Genomic DNA, 19,008 nt, shown 5'->3' on the forward strand with positions numbered 1-19,008 from the left:
GTATCAGGGGGCTGCTTAACCACTGAGCCACATCCCCAGTCCTTTTTATTTTTCATTTTGAGACAGGGTCTCACTGAATTGCTTAGGGCCTCTCTAAGTTGCTGAGGCTGGCTTTGAACTTGCCATCCTCCTGCCTCAGCCTCCTGAACCACTGGTATTACAGGTATATGCCTGGCTTCACATGTCTCCTTTTACAGGTAAACACCTGTCTCCTTTATTTTACTGTGATAACTAGAAAAGTTACGATTACAGAAATGTCAAGCGCTGGGGATGTAGTTTAGTGGTAGAGTGCTTGCCTGGCATGTAGAAGGCTCTGGGTTCAGTCCTCAGTACTGCAATAAATAAATAAATAACAAATAAACTGGGCTAGGGATGTAGTTCAGTGGTAGAGGCCCCTGGGTTCTATCCCCAGTACGTAAGGGAAAAAAATTACTTATCTGTCTTGCATTGTATTTCTATTGGACAACAGAGCTCTAGATAATGGAGCTAATAACCCCATCTTCAAAGACTGTGGTAAAGAGGACTGTAAAAGGAGCTCTGAAAGGCTATAGAACCCCATATTTGCTGACATCATTCCCCACCCCTGATTTTTTTTTTTTTTTTTTTCCTTCTGTGCTGGAGGTTGAAGCCAGGGACTCACACACACTAGGCAAGTGTACTCCATTGCCCAGGTTGGCTGTGAACCAGTCCTCCTGCCTCAGCCTCCCAAGTAGCTGCAATTACAGGTGGGTGCCACCTCCTCAGCCAGATCATTCTTGCCATTTACCTTCCAGCTCCCACCTCAGGACCCTCCCGGCCCACCTGACCCTGGAGCTCCTGCAGTGAGGTGTAGTACTTGGACCACCAGTCAAGCTCTTCAGGGTCCGGGATGTCCTCCTCCAGTTCAGGGCCTTGACTCAGGAGGCCTCCTAGGGTAAACTTCTTCAGGGGAGCCTAAGGAGGAGAAGCCCCCGTTGCTCCAACCCAGCACCACCCAAGCCCCGCCAGCCCCTTCTCCACCCTTCTCACAACCCCCATCACCTTCAGGAGCCATCTGGATCTCCCAGAGTCAGCCAAAAGGGAATCCAGGGCCATCTGTCCTGGAAGCCAAGAAATGGCGCCACAGAAGGTTAGACAAGTGGAAGTCAGACTCAGTGTCCCATTGGAGGTCCCCGGAGCCATCTCTACCAGGAGCCGGGGGGCTCTGTCACACAGTCCTAGCAGAGGGCCCCTCACCTTGAGGTTCCTGGGGTACCAGGTCCCCCGTCTCCTCCTCTGCTCCTTCCTCCGCAGGGGGATCCTCGTGACCCTGAAGTATGAATCGCAGCATGTCGGGAACAATGTGGGAACCCACAAGGACGGTGCGGCCAAAGGCCCGGCGCTCGATCACCAGGATGCTCAGTGGGGGCTGCAGGTAAGGCTGCTCTGGCAAGTCCTGGGGACAAGGAAAGAGGAACTGTGTCTCCAGAGAAGCTGGAGAAATGGAAAAGCAGCCACGAGGCCTGCGGGAATAACATCTGCACCTGCCTTCGAGGCCCAGCTCTACCACACAGCCCACTCTCGTCTCTATAGTGACATCGCTTCCTGAACCTGCGTCCCAGGTGAGACAGCAACATGATCCTGACCCAAAAGACTATTGTAAACTGGGAGTCGTGATGCACTTCTGTAATCTCAGCCACTTGGGAGGCTGAGGCAAGAGGATCCCAAGTTCAAGGCCAGACTAGGCAACTTGAAGCCAGGGCCTCACACATGCTAGGCAAGTGTACTCCATTGCCCAGGCTGGCCGAGAACCTACAATCCTCCTGCCTTAGCCTCCCCGGGCAACTTAATGAGTCCTATCTCCAAATATAGTAAAACCAGGAGTGGTAGTGCTCAGTTGTAATCCCAGTGGCTCAGGAGGCTGAAGCAGGAGGATTGTGAGTTCAAAGCCAGATTTAGCCCTAAGCAACTCAGTAAGGCCCGGTCTCTAAATAAAATATAAAAAAGGACTGGGGATGTGGCTCAGTGGTCGAGTGCCCCTGGGTTCAATCCCTGGTACCAAAAAAAAATTAAAAAAAAAAAAAAAACGAGAGTCAGGAAAGGAAAAAAAAAAAAAATATATATATATATATATATAAATACACACACACACATATATGTATAATAAAAAGGGCTGGGAGGGCTGGGGTTGTGACTCAGTGGTAGAGCACTTGACTAGCATGTGTGAGGCACTGAGTTCAATTCTCAGCACCAAATAAAAATAAATAAATAAAATAAAGGTATTGTGTCCATCTACAACTAAAAAAATGTTTTTAAATAAAAGGCTGGGAAATAGAGTGCTTGCCTAGCATGTACAAAGTCTTAAATTCAACCTCAGTATCATGAAAAAAAAAGTATCACATGACATAATAGATACAAAAGTACTTTCTGATAACACTACAAAGTGCTATGAGAAATACAGGATTTTTTATTTTTATTTTTATGTGAAGTACCAGTGCTTAATTTGCTAACACAGACAATTAAATATGTCCTTTAACCCAATAATTCCTTATCTATCAATAGATTCCAAGGGATAAAAAAACAATAATTATTGTACTGTATGACTGACTTTATTTTTTATATATGTGACAATTACAGCCCAAAGAAGAAAGGAAAGAATACAGTTACACTGGAGAAAATTTCTATATTTTACTGGAATTAAATTATTGCTCTGAAATAGATTGTGAAAAATTAGTATGTATATTATAACCTCTAGAACAACTACTAAGTAAAAATCAACAAAGCAATTAAAGCAGTATACATATGAATATCTACTTAACACAAGAGAAGGCAGTAAAGGAGCCACAAAAATACACAAAACAGAAAACATAGCAAAATGGCAGATGTAAATCTTGCCAATAATACTAATGGTGTCAGGGTGGGGTTGTGGCTCAGTGGTAGAGCGCTTGCCTGGTATGTATGAGGCACTGGGTTCAATCCTCAGCACCACATATAAATAAATGAATAAAATAAAGGTCTATCAACATCTAAAAAATATTAAAAAAATAATAATAATGGTGTCATTACATTAAACATGCCAATCAAAATATAGAGCTTGACAACTGAATGGGGGAAAAAAGATGCAACTCCTTGTTAAGAGATACTCTTTAGATTCAGACACATAGGTTGAAAGTAAAAGAATGGGTAAAGATATATCATGCAAACAGAAACCATAGACAGCTGGAGTTGCTATATTATCAGACAATATACACCTTCAGACAAAATTTTTTACTAAAGACAAAGAGGCTTGTTTTACAATGGTAAATGGGTCAATTAGTCAGGAAGACATAACAATTATAAACACATTGCACCTAACAACAGAACTTCAAAATACAATAAGCAAAAAGTGATGGATGGAGTCGGGTATAGAGCACTCATCCAGCATATATAGTGCTCTAGGTTTGATCCTCAACACCAAATTTAAAAAAAAAAAAAAAAAAATAGAGTTGAAGGAAGAAACAGATAATCCAACAATCCAAAAATAATAGTTGGAGACTTCAATACCCTATTCTCAATAATGGATATAACAACTAGACAGAAAACTATCAAGGAGGCCTATTCAAGAGGTTCTAATGATGCTATCAAGTAAAACTCAACACAACTGATATCTACAGAATACCAGACAAAAACAGAAGAACACACATCTTTTCAAGTGCATAGTGGAAAGAGGAATGTGTGTTTCCCAGTTTGTGCCATGAAGTATGAAATGAGAGGGCCTGCGGTCTGAATGTATGTGTGTCCCCAAAATTCATACATTGAATCCTAGCCAAAGTGATGGTATTAAGATAGGGCCTTGGGAGATGATTAGGTCATGAGGGTAGAGTCTTCCTGAACAGTATTAGGACACTTACAAAAAAGTCCCGAAGGATACTGTTAGCCTAGTTTTGCCATTCCACCTTGACAGTAAACATCGAAGATGTGATTTATGAAGAGCAGACCCTCTATAGACACCAAACCTGCTGGTGCCTTGACCTTGGATTTTTCAGCCTCCAGAACTGTTTTGTTTTTGATACCAAGGACTAAACCCAGGAGTGCTGAACCAACAACTTAGCTACATCCCCAGCCCTTTCTATTTTTTATTTTCAGAAAAGGTCTCACTAAGTTGCTTAGGGCCTTGCTAAATTGCTGAGGCTAGCCTCTAACTTGTGATCCTCCTGCCTCAGTTTCCCAAGTCACTGGGATTACAGGTGTGTGCCATCATGCCTTACCAACCTCTAGAACTATGACAATTTTTTCTTATTTATTAATTATTTAGTTGAAGATATTTGGTATAGCAGCCAAAATGAACTAAGACATACCCTCAGACGTTCAATGAGCAACCTGATTTCCATTTTATCACCTTAAAACACAAGTCATGAAATAGCTTTCTGTTCAATTTCTGTCCCCTTACGGTCTGCAACCACTGTCTTTGTCCCAGTTACACTCTTGCACGGTCACAGCATATTTCAGTTTACAAAGTCCTTTAACCCAAATCCTGTCAGTCACCATTTCCTCACACACTCCCTCTTCCAACCCTTTTGCTTTTGTACCCATTTTACAGGTAGAAAAACTGAAGCTCAAGTAAAACAAGTGATTTGGTGAGCTCCTAAGTGACACTGTCAGAATTTGACTCCAAAACCCACACAAGAGTAATTACATATTATACAATGTGTTTTTCTTCTCTGCCCTATTTGTCCACGAGAGCCAAGAGAGCAGCACCACTCCACAGATTAATCCAGACATCAGCAAACCACAGCCCATAGACCAAGTCTGGCCTACTGCCAGTTTTTATAAAGTTCTCTGAGAATGCAAACTCATTCATCTGCATGTTATCTATGGTTGTTTCATGCAACAGTGGCAGAGCTGAATAGTGGCAATTGAGACTGATGGCCCATAAAGGCTAAAATATTTACTATCTGACCCTTTATAGAGAACTTGCTGAGCCAGGTGCCATGGCACATGCCTGTAATCCTAGAGACAGGAGGCTAAGGCAGGAGGAGTATAAATTTGAGGTCAGCCTGGGTGATTTGGGGAGACCCAATCTCAAAATAAAAAATAAGGGCTGGGGATATAGCTCAGTTGGTAGAGTGCTTGCCTTGCAAGCACAAGGCCCTGGGTTCAATCCTCAGCACCGCAAAAAAAAATTTTTTAAATAAAAATTAAAAAATAAAAGGGGGCTGGGAATGTAGCTCAGCAGTTGAGTGCCCTGAGGTTCAATTCAATCCTCAAGAATGCACACACACACTCACACGTGCATACGCACACATACACACACAAGAGAGCTCGCTGAACCTTGGATCTGAGATAACTAAGTAGAAATTCAACACCCACTGCCCTCTTTCACTTCTCTGCCCCAAATTCCTTCCCGCCAGCCCACACTTACCACTGTCAGATGTGTGACGAGCTGAGTGAAATTGGGGCTCTCCCGGTAGCTGGCCAGGACCTCAGACACCACACGTCGCCCAGCCACTTCCAGCACCACCTGGGGCTGCTCTACCTCAAATAGGTGCACACGCCCGAGGCCCCTGAGACCCCAGAACAGCACCTAGGGTCAGGAAGTGGGAGAGTCAGGGCCCGCACCTGACAAGAGGGCCACCCTGCGTGAGGGGAGCGGGAAGACTTGAACTGCCTGGTGCTACCTCAACACGGAACTCCCTGAGCACGGGGCGCACACTGGGTGGCAGGGACAGGCGTCCTGAGAGGGGCTCGACCAGGGGTGTCAGATCCTGGGGTTCCACATCACTAGGCACTGAGGGCTGCAGGGGGAAAGAGGTCAGAGGTCAAAGAGGGATCAGGCCACAGGAGGGAAAGCCTGGGCTTGGGGAAGGATACGGAGGGCTTCAGGTACGATGTAGAGCAGAGGAGCCAGGCAAGGCTGGGTTGATGGGAAGGACTCTTGAAAAGCAGCACATGCAGGAAGGGAGGCAGGCAGGACCATCGGCTCCAGAAGGACCACAGCCAGTGAACCTACAGCACGACCATTCGTGATGTTCCCAATATGGCGACTCCAGGACAGACCTTCAGTCTGTATTCTCTGGAGGGTATTCTCAGGGGTGCTGAACCATTGAGCCACATCCCCAGTTCTTTTTATATTTTATTTAGAGACAGCATCTCACTGAGTTGCTTAGGGCCTTGCTAAGTTGTTGAGGCTGGCTTGAAACTTGTGATCCTCCTGCCTCAGCCTCCCGAGCCGCTGGGATTACAGGCATGTTTTATATTCCCTGGGACTAGATGAATAACAAGATGGGCCCACAGCCTATGCCAGGTGGGCCTAGGTACTCTGACCTCAAGTCGGCCACTGTAGTCCAGTTCAATGAGTTCAAAGGTGGCGATGAGCTCTCCGGCTGCCCAGGGTCCCTTCCTCAGGGGAAAGAACTGCAGCTCAGGGCGTTGGTATGGCTCCTCCACCAGCTTTACTCTCGGGGCAGCCAGTGCCCTGCCCAGGAACACTGGGGGACCCTGTGGGGACAGGGTGATGAGAAAAAAGAGATGCTCAGAGGAGGGGCGTCAAGACAGGCACGGGGTAGCCCAGAAACCCAGGTGGGGCCACACTCACAAGCTTATTGTGATCAAAGACATTGATGAGCACTAATGGAGGTTCCTCCTGCAAGTGCTCCCGCCTCCCATCCACGATCAGCTGGTCAAATACCAAGAGTTCATCCCACATGGGGCTCAGTGTCTGCTCCAGAACCTTGGGGCCATGGGGAGAAGGGGGAGTGGCAGGTGTCAGCAGGCAGCTCCCTGCGTGTGCGCCAGGTGAGCATTCCTGCCCTGAAATGATGTTGTCCATGTTTGTGCTTGTCATGACAGGACTGGGAACAGATGAAGACCAGCATCCTTCACTGGTGTCAGGCTGCCCCTCCCAGCCCTAGCCTCTCCTCATTGTAATCTGCCACCTTCAGAACCTGCCCTAAAGTTAACCCCAGGAAATGACCTTTCTCTTGAAGCCTTGGGTTCTACACCACCCCCTAAGACAGGGGAGTCTATCCACTGTCCTGTCCTGAAAACCCAGGGTGGGCAGGAGATTGAGGGCCATGGAAAAGCACAGTCCCACTCCACCTGGTGCCCCAGGATCCTCCACCCACACCCCAGCCTGGCCCATACCCGTGTGGTCTGGCACTGGGTAGAGATGAGGACTCTAGCAAAGGGGTCAGAGAGGCCGCTGTCATCTGCTGCCAACACGCCTCGGGCCTGGTATAGATGAGCGCGGAGCTGGAAGTAGCTGAAGTCTGGGGTGTGGGGAAGGAAGGTGCCAGGCCCATTCAGGGACCCCTCCCATGACTCATGAGCCCCCACCTTGGGCAAATAGTGAGGCAAGCTGTGCCCGCCCAGCCCAGCCCAGCGCTCACCATCCCGGTACAGGCTACGGGGCAGCCCCACCGAGGGCTCTGGCAGCAGGTCCCGGGGCAGCTCGGAGGTGCAGGCCTTGGCTTGCTTGCCCAGCCCCAGCCACAGGAAGAGCTCCAGCTTGGCGCAGACCTCCCCAGGGGCTGCCCCTGGTGCCTGTGTGGGAAGGAGGTGTTTTGGGGCCTCAGATGCCTCCTCTTCTTACCCCAGCTAGGCCTTACCCCAGCTGCTGCCCAAGGCACACCTGACTCTTATCGTCAAACTGTGCCCAAGTTCTATACTGGCTTCTCCCCATTCTCTGGGTTTTAGTTTCAAGGTTGTTTCTGCAGAGAAGTCCTGCCTGGCATCTCATCTAAGCAGATTCTCCCCACCCCCTTAGGCTCTGTAACATCTTTCTCAGCAATTCCTATAGGTTGTGACCATTTTCCTTAGTCATTTACAGATGTACAGTCTCCTTTACTAAACCCCACTCCCCAAAAAGATGAGGAACATGGCAAGGGCTGGATCCCCAGGGCCTAAAACAGAGTCTGGAACAGAGCAGAACTTCAGTCCAAAAGGCAGTTCCTCTTGCCTCCACTTTTGCACACCACTTCATGCCCTCCACCCTGCACCCTGTTCCCTACACCTCCTGACTAATGCTATCAATTCCTATACCCGGAATCCCAGCCCCAAAACTATACCCTGCCCTCTGCCCTCCCCCCTCAATATGTTCCCTGTCCTCTAAGAGTCACAACCATTTACTACTAGAGACCCCTTTTGATATCTTGTCTAGGGATGCCTCATTTAGAAATATTTTGACTGAAAACCCAGCTACACTTAGAAGAAATCAACTAATCACTCTCTCATCACTCTGCCATGTATCACAGCCTGTTCAGCCAAAGAACCAGTGCAGGTCAAGGGCTAATAACTTGGTTTATCTCATTTCCAAGCTGACCTTGGCAAAGATACCATCTCCTTTTGGCTTTTCTGGACAATTGAATAGAGCTCACAGACCCCTAGCTAGGAACCACAGGCCTCCACCCTTGATACCCCACCTTCCCTGAGCCACACCCCACGCTCCCCAGCACCCTCACCCCAGGGCCCCCCTCACTGTGAGCAGCAGACTCTGGATCTTCCCACAGTCCCGGCCCCGCTCCTCCTCCACCACAGAGAACAGCACATCCTGGGCAGGGATCCGGGCACAGGCCACATGGCGGCGCCCGCTGAGCATCCAGACCAGCACATCGGGAAGGGGTGGTTGGGGCTGCAGGTAGAGAACAGGGTCATCCAGCTTGGGCTAGACAGATGAACTAATATCCATCCGAGCTCTGACCTCCCCTAAACCCCAGATCCATGTGGCCATGTGCCCCTGACAGCTCTTTTTAGATGCCTCATTGACCACCTGAGACTCAAAGTTCAACTTCAATTCTTCTTCTTTTTAAGTTGAGGTAAAGTGACACGTAACCGTTTTAAGTGCGCAGGTCAGTGGTGTTAAGTGCATTCACACTGCTGTGGAGACACCCCGCCCCCACCATCCATCACCAGAACTCTTCATCTTGCCAAACAGAAACTCTGTCCCCACTAACCACTAACTCCTCCTTCCCCCACCCCATCCAGGCCCTGGCTACCACCCTTCTACGTCCTGTGTCTGTGAACTGGACTACTCTGCATGCGCTGCATGAGTGGACTGATCAGCATTCGGTCCTTTTGTGCCTGGCTTATCTCAGGTAGGACAATGTCCTCAAGGTTCAACCATGTTGGAGCATGTGTCAGTTGGATGTCTTTACCTTTCCCTCCTCCTGAGTTTGATCCTTATCCAGTTTCCCCACCAGATGTTCATTGGCATCAGTTAAATACTGGTGTGGGCATCAGGTTTTCCTACCATCAAATCATCAAGTCCTGCCATTGTCCCCCATCTCTCCTGCCCTCACCGTCCTACTTGGAGACCATCCACTCGGATCCAGACAATGGTGACAGCGCCTACTAAGTTTTCCTGCTTTCAGTCTTTCCTCCTCACCCATTTGCTACCATGAAAGCGCATTTTCCCCATCCTATGGGTTTCAGGTTCCATGTTATTTCTGCAGAGAACTTCCTCCCACCTGGCCGCCTTAGCCAAGCAGGTTCCCTGCTGCCCCCTCAGCCTCGGAACATCTTTCATGGCAGTTCCTACAGGTCACAACCACTTTCTTATTCACTTACTGATGTATAATTCCTCTCTTACTAAACCTCGAGCCCCCAAAAGGTGAAGAACATGAGAAGGACTGCAACCCCATGGCCCAATACAGAGCATGGGACATAGTAGGACTTCAAATATCACAGACTTCAAAAAACTGTTAGCACTTCTAGATCAGAAGACCAGACCTGACCCTCCCTTCCCGTATTCAAAGCCATCATCCCACAATGCCATTTTCAGAAATATCACAAGCTAGGAATTAATACCTTCTCACTAAAAACAGTATAAGTGGCTGGATAAAATATTTACGAATATTTTATTAAAGGCAGTGGTGAGATCATAAAAGTCCCAAATGATCGAACCAAACTCTACATGAAAATGAGAACCCAAGGTGGTCAGCAGAGAATTGAAGCCATTTTTGCTATAAGGGTATTGGCCAAACCTGGAAAACCTGAGCTAGTCATGACCTGACAATGAGTCAAAATAAAATAACATGAAGTGCTCAGATCTCATTCAAGACAGGAGTCTAAGAAGAGATCTCTCCCCTTTCTGGAAGCCAGGATCCCCCATCACCAAAAAACAAAAACAAACAAACAATCAAATACAACTTGTGCCTTTGGGAAAAAAGTAATCCATAAATAAACCTGCCCACCCTTCACCACCCAAGGCCTACAGGAAAGTTGCCTGGCTGAGTGAAGTGGTGAGTGTTGGAAATTGTTCCTAAAAAAAAAAAAAAACACAAGCTGACTTTTCACTGTGCCTGGGTGTTGCTGGATATCAAACTTTAGTTTAAAATTATCTAATGCAGAAGCAAAATCAAATCCTTTCCAGAAAAATGTACCTTTATTCCAAGACTCAAAGAATTACTACAAATAATTTTTTAAAGAAATTTTAATCAGCAGATCACAGTCAAAAGCCAGTAAGCATAGAAGGAAACAGAAACAGACAGCAATACCAGACTCACCAACTGCACAACAACAACAAAACAACAAAAACTATTATTGGAAGCATCTGACATTATAAAAACAAGTCTAGAGATCCAAGATGGCGGACTAGAGGGAGGCTGCATTCCTTGTCGCTCCATAACGCCAGATTCAAGCAGAGGATATCTGTTTCTCGGTGAGGCACTTTTTGCTGCTTATTGATCCCCTGGTGTTTACCCCGTTTGTCTGCTGTGATGACCTGCAATCTGCCAGCATATCGACGCCTTTTTTGAGAGCAGACTGCTCGCTGTCAGGCATCTATCATCCGCCATTTGCCTGCCTCTCGCCTGTCCATCGCCTACCTTACCCCTATCCATCACCCAATGCTCGAGGTTCACCTCCCGATCATCCGACAGCTGCCAGCAGACTGACCGCAGACCGCCAGTGGAGCACCAACTGCCTGCTGTCCCCTGGAAGTTCACTGTCACAGTATCTGCAGGTTTGATTACACGTGGCTGCCACCATTTTGAGACAACAGCCAGGCCCCGTAGGAACCCTGGCCGGACTGACTGAGCCCTGTCTCCAGGATCCCTCAGCCCAACCAATCACTCCCTGCCTCTGGGGCCCTCACATCAACTGACTGCTCCCTGCTGCCAGGACCCCCAGACCAACTGACTGTGCCCTATCACCGGGAACCCAGACCAACTGATTGCACCCAGCCTCCAGGATCCCACAACCACACCAAACACACCGGACTTCCAGGACCCCTGCAGGACCAACTGCATCCTGTCTCCAGGACCTCCAGCTGACCACGTCCACCCCTGAGCTGCAGCTCCCCATTTGCCAACACATTTGGAAGCCAGAGTGGCCATCTTGGATAATCCTGGAAACCGTAGCTCCGATCTTCTAGTGGGGCAAATCCCATCCTGCGACGCCTGCTGGAGGCTTGAAGCTCATTGTCAGGTACCTCTCATGCATCAGGCTACTGAACACTGGGAGGTTTCATTAGTATATGACTATTATACAGTAGATTTTCTTTTTTCTCCTTTCTAAAAAAAATTTAAGTTTTTATTTCTTTACTTTTCTTGCTTTCTTTTCCTTTTGTTTACCTTTTCCCTCAAAGTCTCTTTCTCCCTTTTTTGCATGCTAACATCTGATTTCTTTTGATTATACTCTCACCCTTTCTATTTTCTAGAACTTCTGTATATTCTTCTCTTATCCCATTAACAGCCATATTCTACATCCCTCTGCATCCTCTTTGTCCTCCATTAGAAACTGCAGACCTTATTGCAAACCTGTTTGTTTTACCAAAGATAACATTTGAACTCATTTTGTTTATTATGACAATTTTGTTATTGTCCCCATGGGGCTATTTGGTCTAGGATTGCATAGTGTCTGGTTTCGGCACTGCTAATATTGATCTCCCCTTAAAGAAAGGGTTTTGGAAACCTATAGAGCCACTATAAGACTATAGGGGGAAATCTGCAATACCCCAGATCTGCACTGATAGAGGGGAAGATACATGAACAGCATGAAAAAACAAGGGAAGAAAATGATCCAAACAAATCTAGATTCTATAGTATTAGAATCCAATGACAGTATGTTAGAAGAAAAGTCAGAAAAGGACTTCAGATTATACATGATTAAGATGATTCGTGAAGCAAAGGAAGAGATAAGAGAGCAAATGCAGGCAATGAATGATAATATCAATAAGCTGAAAGAGCACTGACAGGAAGTAAAAGATCATTTCAAAAGAGAGATAGAGATTCTCAAAAAAAAAAAAAACCAAATGGAAATCCTTGAAATGAAGGAGACAATAAACCAAATAAAAAACTCAATGGAAAGCATCACCAACAGACTAGACCACTTGGAAGACAGAACCTCAGACAATGAAGACAAAATATTTAATCTTGAAAATAAAGTTGCCCAAACAGAGAAGATGGTAAAAAATCATGAACAGAATCTCCAAGAACTATGGGACATCATGAAAAGACCAAATTTAAGAATTATTGGGATTGAGGAAGGCACAGAGATACAAACCAAAGGAATGAACAACCTATTCAATGAAATAATATCAGAAAATTTCCCAAACCTGAAGAATGAAATGGAAAATCAAATATAAGAGGCTGACAGAACACCAAATGCACAGAATCACAACAGATCCACACCAAGGCACATTATAATGAAAATGCCTAACATTCAAAATAAAGATAGGATTTTGAAGGCCGCGAGAGAAAAGCATCAGATTACATATAGGGGGAGACCAATACGGATAGCAGCTGACTTCTCAACCCAGACTATAAAAGCTAGAAGGGCCTGGAACAACATGTTTCAAGCTCTAAAAGAACATGGTTGCCAACCAAGAATCCTATACCCAGCAAAACTAACCTTCAGATTTGAAGATGAAATAAAATCCTTCCATGATAAACAAAAGTTAAAAGAATTTACAAATAGAAAGCCTGCACTACAGAATGTTCTCAACAAAATATTCCATGAGGAAGAAATGAAAAACAACAATGGAGGTCAGCAAAGGGAGGAACTACCTTAGAGAAAAACCACTCAAAGGAGAAACCAAGCCAACTTAAAAACCAAAAATAAGCCAAATGACTGGGAATACAAATCATTTCTCAATAATAACCCTGAACGTTAATGGCCTAAACTCCTCAATCAAAAGACATAGACTGGCAGAATGGATTAAAAAGAAAGACCCAACAATATGCTGCCTGCAAGAGACTCATCTCATAGAAAAAGACATCCACAGACTAAAGGTGAAAGGATGGGAAAAAACCTACCACGCACATGGACTCAGTAAAAAAGTGGGGGTTTCCATCCTTATATCAGATAAAGTGGACTTCAAGCCAAAGTTAGTCAGAAGGGATAAAGAAGGACATTTCATACTGCTTAAGGGAACCATAAATGGGGAAGACATGACGATAGTAAATATTTATGCCCCAAACAATGGTGCATCCCTGTACATCAAACAAATCCTTCTCAATTTCAAGAATCACATAGACCACAACACAATAATTCTGGGCAACTTTAACGCACCGCTGTCACCACTAGATAGATCTTCCAAACAAAATCCAACCAAAGAAACCATAGAACTCAATAACACAATCAATAACCTAGACTTAATAGACATATATAGAACACCCCATCCATCAACGAGCAGATACACTTTCTTCTCAGCAGCACATGGAACCTTCTCGAAAATAGACCATGTGTTATGCCACAAAGCAGCCCTTAGGAAATGTGAAAAAATTGTGTTCTATCAGATCATAATGGACTGAGAGTAGAAATCAATGACAAAATAAAAAAAGGAAATTACTCCAACATTTGGAAACTAAATAATATGCTATTGAATGAAACATGGATAACAAAAAACATCAGGGAGGAGATTAAAAAATTCTTAGAGGTCAATGAGAATGATGATACAACATATCAAAATCTCCGGGACACTATGAAATTGGTACTAAGAGGAAAATTCATTGCATGGAGTGCATTCCAGAAAGAATGAAAAGTCAACAATTAAATGACCTAACATTACAGCTCAAAGCCCTAGAAAAAGAAGAACTGAATAACAGCAAAAGTAGTAGAAGATAGGAAATAATTAAAATCAGAGCTGAAATCAATGAAATTGAAACAAAAGAAACTATTCAAAAAATTGACATAACAAAAAGTTGGTTCTTTGAGAAAGTAAACAAAATAGATAAACCCTTAGCCACACTAACAAAGAGAAGGAGAGAGAAGACTCAAATTACTAAAATACATGATGGAAAAGGAAATATCACAACAGACACCACTGAGATACAGAACATAATGAGAAGCTACTTTGAAAATCTGTATTCCAACAAAATGGAAACTACTGAAGACATTGACAAATTTCTAGAGACATATGCTCCTCCCAAACTGAACCAGGAGGACATACATGATTTAAACAGATCAATATCAAGCAATGAAATAGAAGAAGTCATTAAAAATCTACCATCCAAGAAAAGCCCAGGACCAGACGGATTCTCAGCCGAGTTCTACAAGACCTTCAAAGAAGAACTCATTCCAATATTTCTCAAAGTATTCCAGGAAATAGAAAAGGGGGTACCCTACCGAACTCATAGTATAAAGCTAATATCACCCTCATACCCAAACCAGGAAAAGACACATCAAGGAAAGAAAACTTTAGACCAATATCCTTGATGAATATAGATGCAAAGATCCTTAACAAAATATTGGCAAACCGTATCCAAAAACATATTAAGAAAATTGTGCACCACGATCAAGTGGGGTTCATTCCTGGAATGCAAGGATGGTTCAACATTTGTAAATCAATAATCGTAATCCATCATGTCAATAGACTTAAGGATAAGAATCATATGGTTATTTCAATTGACGCAGAAAAAGCATTTGACAATATACAACACCCCTTCATGCTCAAAACACTAGAAAAAATAGGGATAGTAGGAACATACCTGAACATTGTAAAGGCTATTTATGCTAAGCCCATGGCCAACATCATTCTTAATGGAGAAAAACTGAAACCATTCCCTTTAAAAATGAGAACAAGACAGGGATGTCCTCTTTCACCACTTCTATTCAACATTGTCCTCGAAACTCTAGCCAGAGCAATTAGGCAGACTAAAGAAATTAAAGGGATACGAATAGGAAAAGAGGAACTTAAGCTGTCACTATTTGTAGATGACATGATTCTATATTTAGAGGATCCAAAAACCTCCTCCAGAAAACTTCTAGACCTCATCAATGAATTCAGCAAAATAGCAAGCTATAAAATCAACACGCATAAATCTACATCATTTTTATACGCAAGCGACAAAACAGTTGAAAGGGAAATGAGGAAAACAACTCCATTTGCAATAGCTCAAAAAAAATAAAATACTTGGGCATCAATCTAACCAAAGAGGTAAAAAATCTCTACAATGAAAACTAGAAAACACTGAAGAAAGAAATTAAGGAAGACCTTAGAAGATGGAAAGATCTCCCATGTTCTTGGATAGGAAGAATTAATATTGTCAAAATGGCCATACTACCAAAAGTGCTATACAGATTCAATGCAATTCCAATTAAAATCCCAATGACGTACCTCACAGAAATAGAGCAAGCAATCACGAAATTCATCTGGAAGAATAAGAAACCCAGAATAGCTAAAGCAATCCTTAGCAGGAAGAATGAAACAGGGGGTATTGCAATACCAGAACTTCAACTATACTACAAAGCAATAGTAACAAAAACGGCATGGTATTGGCACCAAAATAGACAGGTAGATCAATGGTACAGAATAGAGGACACAGACACAAACACAAATAAATACAATTTTCTCATACTAGACAAAAGTGCCAAAAATATGCAATGGAGAAAAGATAGCCTCTTCAACAAATGGTGCTGGGAGAATTGGAAATCCATATGCAACAGAATGAAACTAAACCCCTATCTCTCACCCTGCACAAAACTCAACTCACAATGGATCAAGGACCTTGAAATCAGACCAGAGACCCTGCATCATATAGAAGAAAAAGTAGGTCCACATCTTCACCTTGTTGGCTTAGGATCAGACTTCCTTAACAGGACTCCCATAGCACAAGAAATAAAAGCAAGAATCGATAACTGGGATAGATTCAAACTAAATAGCTTTCTCTCAGCAAAGGAAACTATCAGCAATGCAAAGAGAGAGCCTACAGAGTGGGAGAATATCTTTGCCACTCATACTTCAGATAGAGCACTAATTTCCAGAATGTATAAAGAACTCAAAAAACTCTACACCAAGAATACAAATAACCCAATCAACAAATGGGCTAAGGAAATGAACAGACACTTCACAGAAGAAGATGTACAAGCAATCAAAAGACATATGAAAAAATGTTCAACATCTTTAGTAATAAGAGAAATGCAAATCAAAACTACACTAAGATTCCATCTCACCCCAATTAGAATGGCGATTATCAAGAACACAAGCAACAATAGGTGTTGGAGAGGATGTGGGGAAAAAGGTACACTCATACATTGCTGGTGGGACTGCAAATTAGTGCAGCCACTCTGGAAAGCAGTGTGGAGATTCCTTAGAAAACTTGGAATGGACCTACCCTTTTGACCCAGCTATCCCACTCCTCGGCCTATACCCAAAGGACTTAAAATCAGCACACTACAGAGATACAGCCACTTCAATGTTCATAGCGGCTCAATTCACAATAGCCAGACTGTGGAACCAACCTAGATGCCCTTCAATTGATGAATGGATAAAGAAACTGTGGTATATATATACAATGGAATATTACTCAGCTATAAAGAATAATAAAATTATGGCATTTGCAGGCAAATGGATGAAACTGGAGAATATCATGTTAAGTGAGATAAGCCAATCTCAAAAATCCAAAAAAGGAATGATCTCACTAATAAGCGGATGATGACTCTTAATGGGGGGTGGGAGTGGGACAAGAATGGAGGAAGGAGGGACTATATAGAGGGAAAAGAGAGGTGGGAGGGATGGGGGGAAGGAAAAAATAATGGAATGAATCAAACATCATTACTCTATGTAAATTTATGAATATGCAAATGGTATGCTGTTACTCCATGTACAAACAGAAACAACATGTATCCCATTTGTTTACAATAAAAATAAATTTTAAAAAAGTCTGCTTAATTTACTAAATAAAACAAAAGACAAACTTTCCTGGGAATAAGAAACTGTAAAAAATAGTATAGAAGATGTGAAAAAATAGGATTTACATAAATGAAAATATAATGGTTGAAATAAAAAATTCAGTAGAGAGTCTGGGGTTGTGGCTAGGTGGTAGAGCCCTTGCCTAGCACATGTGAGGCACTGGGTTCAATTCTCAGCACCACATATAAATAAATGAATAAAATAAAGGTCTATCAACATTTACATTTAAAAAAAGTCAATAGAGGTACTTACATAGTCTTCTAATTTTCAATTAAGAAACCAAACAACCCAATGGGAAGAAGAAATCTTTTCAACAAATGACTCTGGAGAATCTAAATAAAATTTTGACCTTTATCTTACTTGAATGCAAAAATTAGTTTGAGAACTAAGTTAAACATAAAATCTAAACCATAACCTTTTAGAGAAAAGCAGAGGAGGACATCGTTGGGGATTGGAAGTAGACAAAGGTTCCTTACACATGCATTAAGAGGATGACAAAAAGAAAAATTAGATAAATCATGCTTCAACAAAACTTTAAAATTTGGTCACCAAAAAGTACCATTAAGAAAATGAATCAGCAAGTCACAAATTACTCATATCCAAGATGTTTTGTTTTGTTTTGTTTTGCTTTGTTTTTGTGTGTGTGTTGGGGATTGAATCTAGGGATGCTCAACCACTGAAACACATCCCGGCCCATTTTTTTATTTTTTTATTTTGAGACTGGGTCTTGCTAAGTTGCTTAGGGCCTTGTTAAGTTGCATAGTCGGACTTTGAACTTGCAGCCTCCTGAGCTGCTCAGAATACAGGTATGCACCATCATGCCCAGTTCCAGGATATGTTTTTAAGCTATACAATTCAATTATTTAAAACCAAACAGTTCAATTTTGAAGATTGAAAAACTATGAAAACCCCTTCCCAAAAATATATGAATGGCAAATGGGCACCTGAAAAAGTTCAACATCACTGACTGCTGGGAAAGTACGAATTAAAACTACGAGTTACTGTTAAACATCCATCAAAATATCAAAATTTTAAAAAATCAGGCACTGTTTTTTATTCTATTTATCTATTTCTGTGGTGCTGTGATTGAACCCAGGGCCTTGCACATGCTAGGCAAGTGCTCTACCACTGAGCAACATCACAGCCCCAAAATACCTGAAATTTAAAAAACTAATAGGGCTGGGGAGATAGCTCAGTTGGTAGAGTGCTTGCCTTGCAAGCACAAGGCCCTGGGTTCAATCCCCAGCACTCCAAAAATAAAAAAAAAAAAAAAAAATTAAATTAAACATGTAGACATCCTATGACTGAGCAATTCTAAATTCTACCTTTTGGTATTTACCCAAGAGAAATCAAAGTCTATCTTCTCAAAAAGATTTATGCAAAAATGTTCATGGAAGCTTTCTTCATAATAGTCTAAAACATGAAACAACCCAGGTGTCCATCAACATGAGGATGAATAAACAAGCTAACATATACTCACACAATGGAAAATTACCCAATAATAAAAAGAAATAAAATTGACACCTGCAACGTGGATGAATCACACACACACATGCACACACAAAACATTATTCTGAATTTTTTTAAAAAAAGTCCTTCACAAAGAATATAGTCCATCCTCATTAGTCACAGATTCTGTATTTGCAAATTCGCTAGCTGGCTAATATTTATCAATCCCAAACCTATAGTCCTGGCATTTTTGTAGGCGCATATGTATATTTTGGCAGAGAGTCAAAAAACGTGAGCCACCCTGAGGTAGAACAAGGTCATACTCTATCTTCATAGCTGTACCACTGCAAATAAGTATCTTTCTTCTAGTCTACTAAGTGCTATGATTCTTACATTTTTGTGCTTTTTGACAAGGCTTTTGCTATTTAAAATGATCTCCAAGTGTAGTGCTGAAGTGCTGGCTAGTCCTGCTAAGTGCAAGAAGTGCAGAG

General features: G+C 43.0%; 1 protein-coding gene across 2 annotated transcripts in view; it reads right to left on the reverse strand.

Moving 5' to 3' along the window:
* Positions 1-19,008, reverse strand: part of LOC306654483 (fer-1-like protein 4) — a 50,518-nt gene that overhangs the window by 16,863 nt on the left and 14,647 nt on the right. For both annotated transcript variants that reach the window (XM_079128104.1, XM_079128103.1), the window contains exons 22-31: positions 8,414-8,566; positions 7,326-7,479; positions 7,081-7,205; positions 6,533-6,667; positions 6,262-6,435; positions 5,616-5,732; positions 5,360-5,521; positions 1,216-1,414; positions 1,021-1,079; positions 802-933 (exon numbers count right to left, since the gene is read on the reverse strand). In XM_079128104.1, the coding sequence (XP_078984230.1) occupies positions 802-933; positions 1,021-1,079; positions 1,216-1,414; positions 5,360-5,521; positions 5,616-5,732; positions 6,262-6,435; positions 6,533-6,667; positions 7,081-7,205; positions 7,326-7,479; positions 8,414-8,566 (1,410 nt within the window). The remainder of the gene's footprint in view (positions 1-801; positions 934-1,020; positions 1,080-1,215; positions 1,415-5,359; positions 5,522-5,615; positions 5,733-6,261; positions 6,436-6,532; positions 6,668-7,080; positions 7,206-7,325; positions 7,480-8,413; positions 8,567-19,008) is intronic.

This window comes from Sciurus vulgaris, assembly GCF_902686455.1.
Source record: "Sciurus vulgaris genome assembly, chromosome: 2".
Classification (NCBI taxonomy): Eukaryota; Metazoa; Chordata; class Mammalia; order Rodentia; family Sciuridae; genus Sciurus; species Sciurus vulgaris.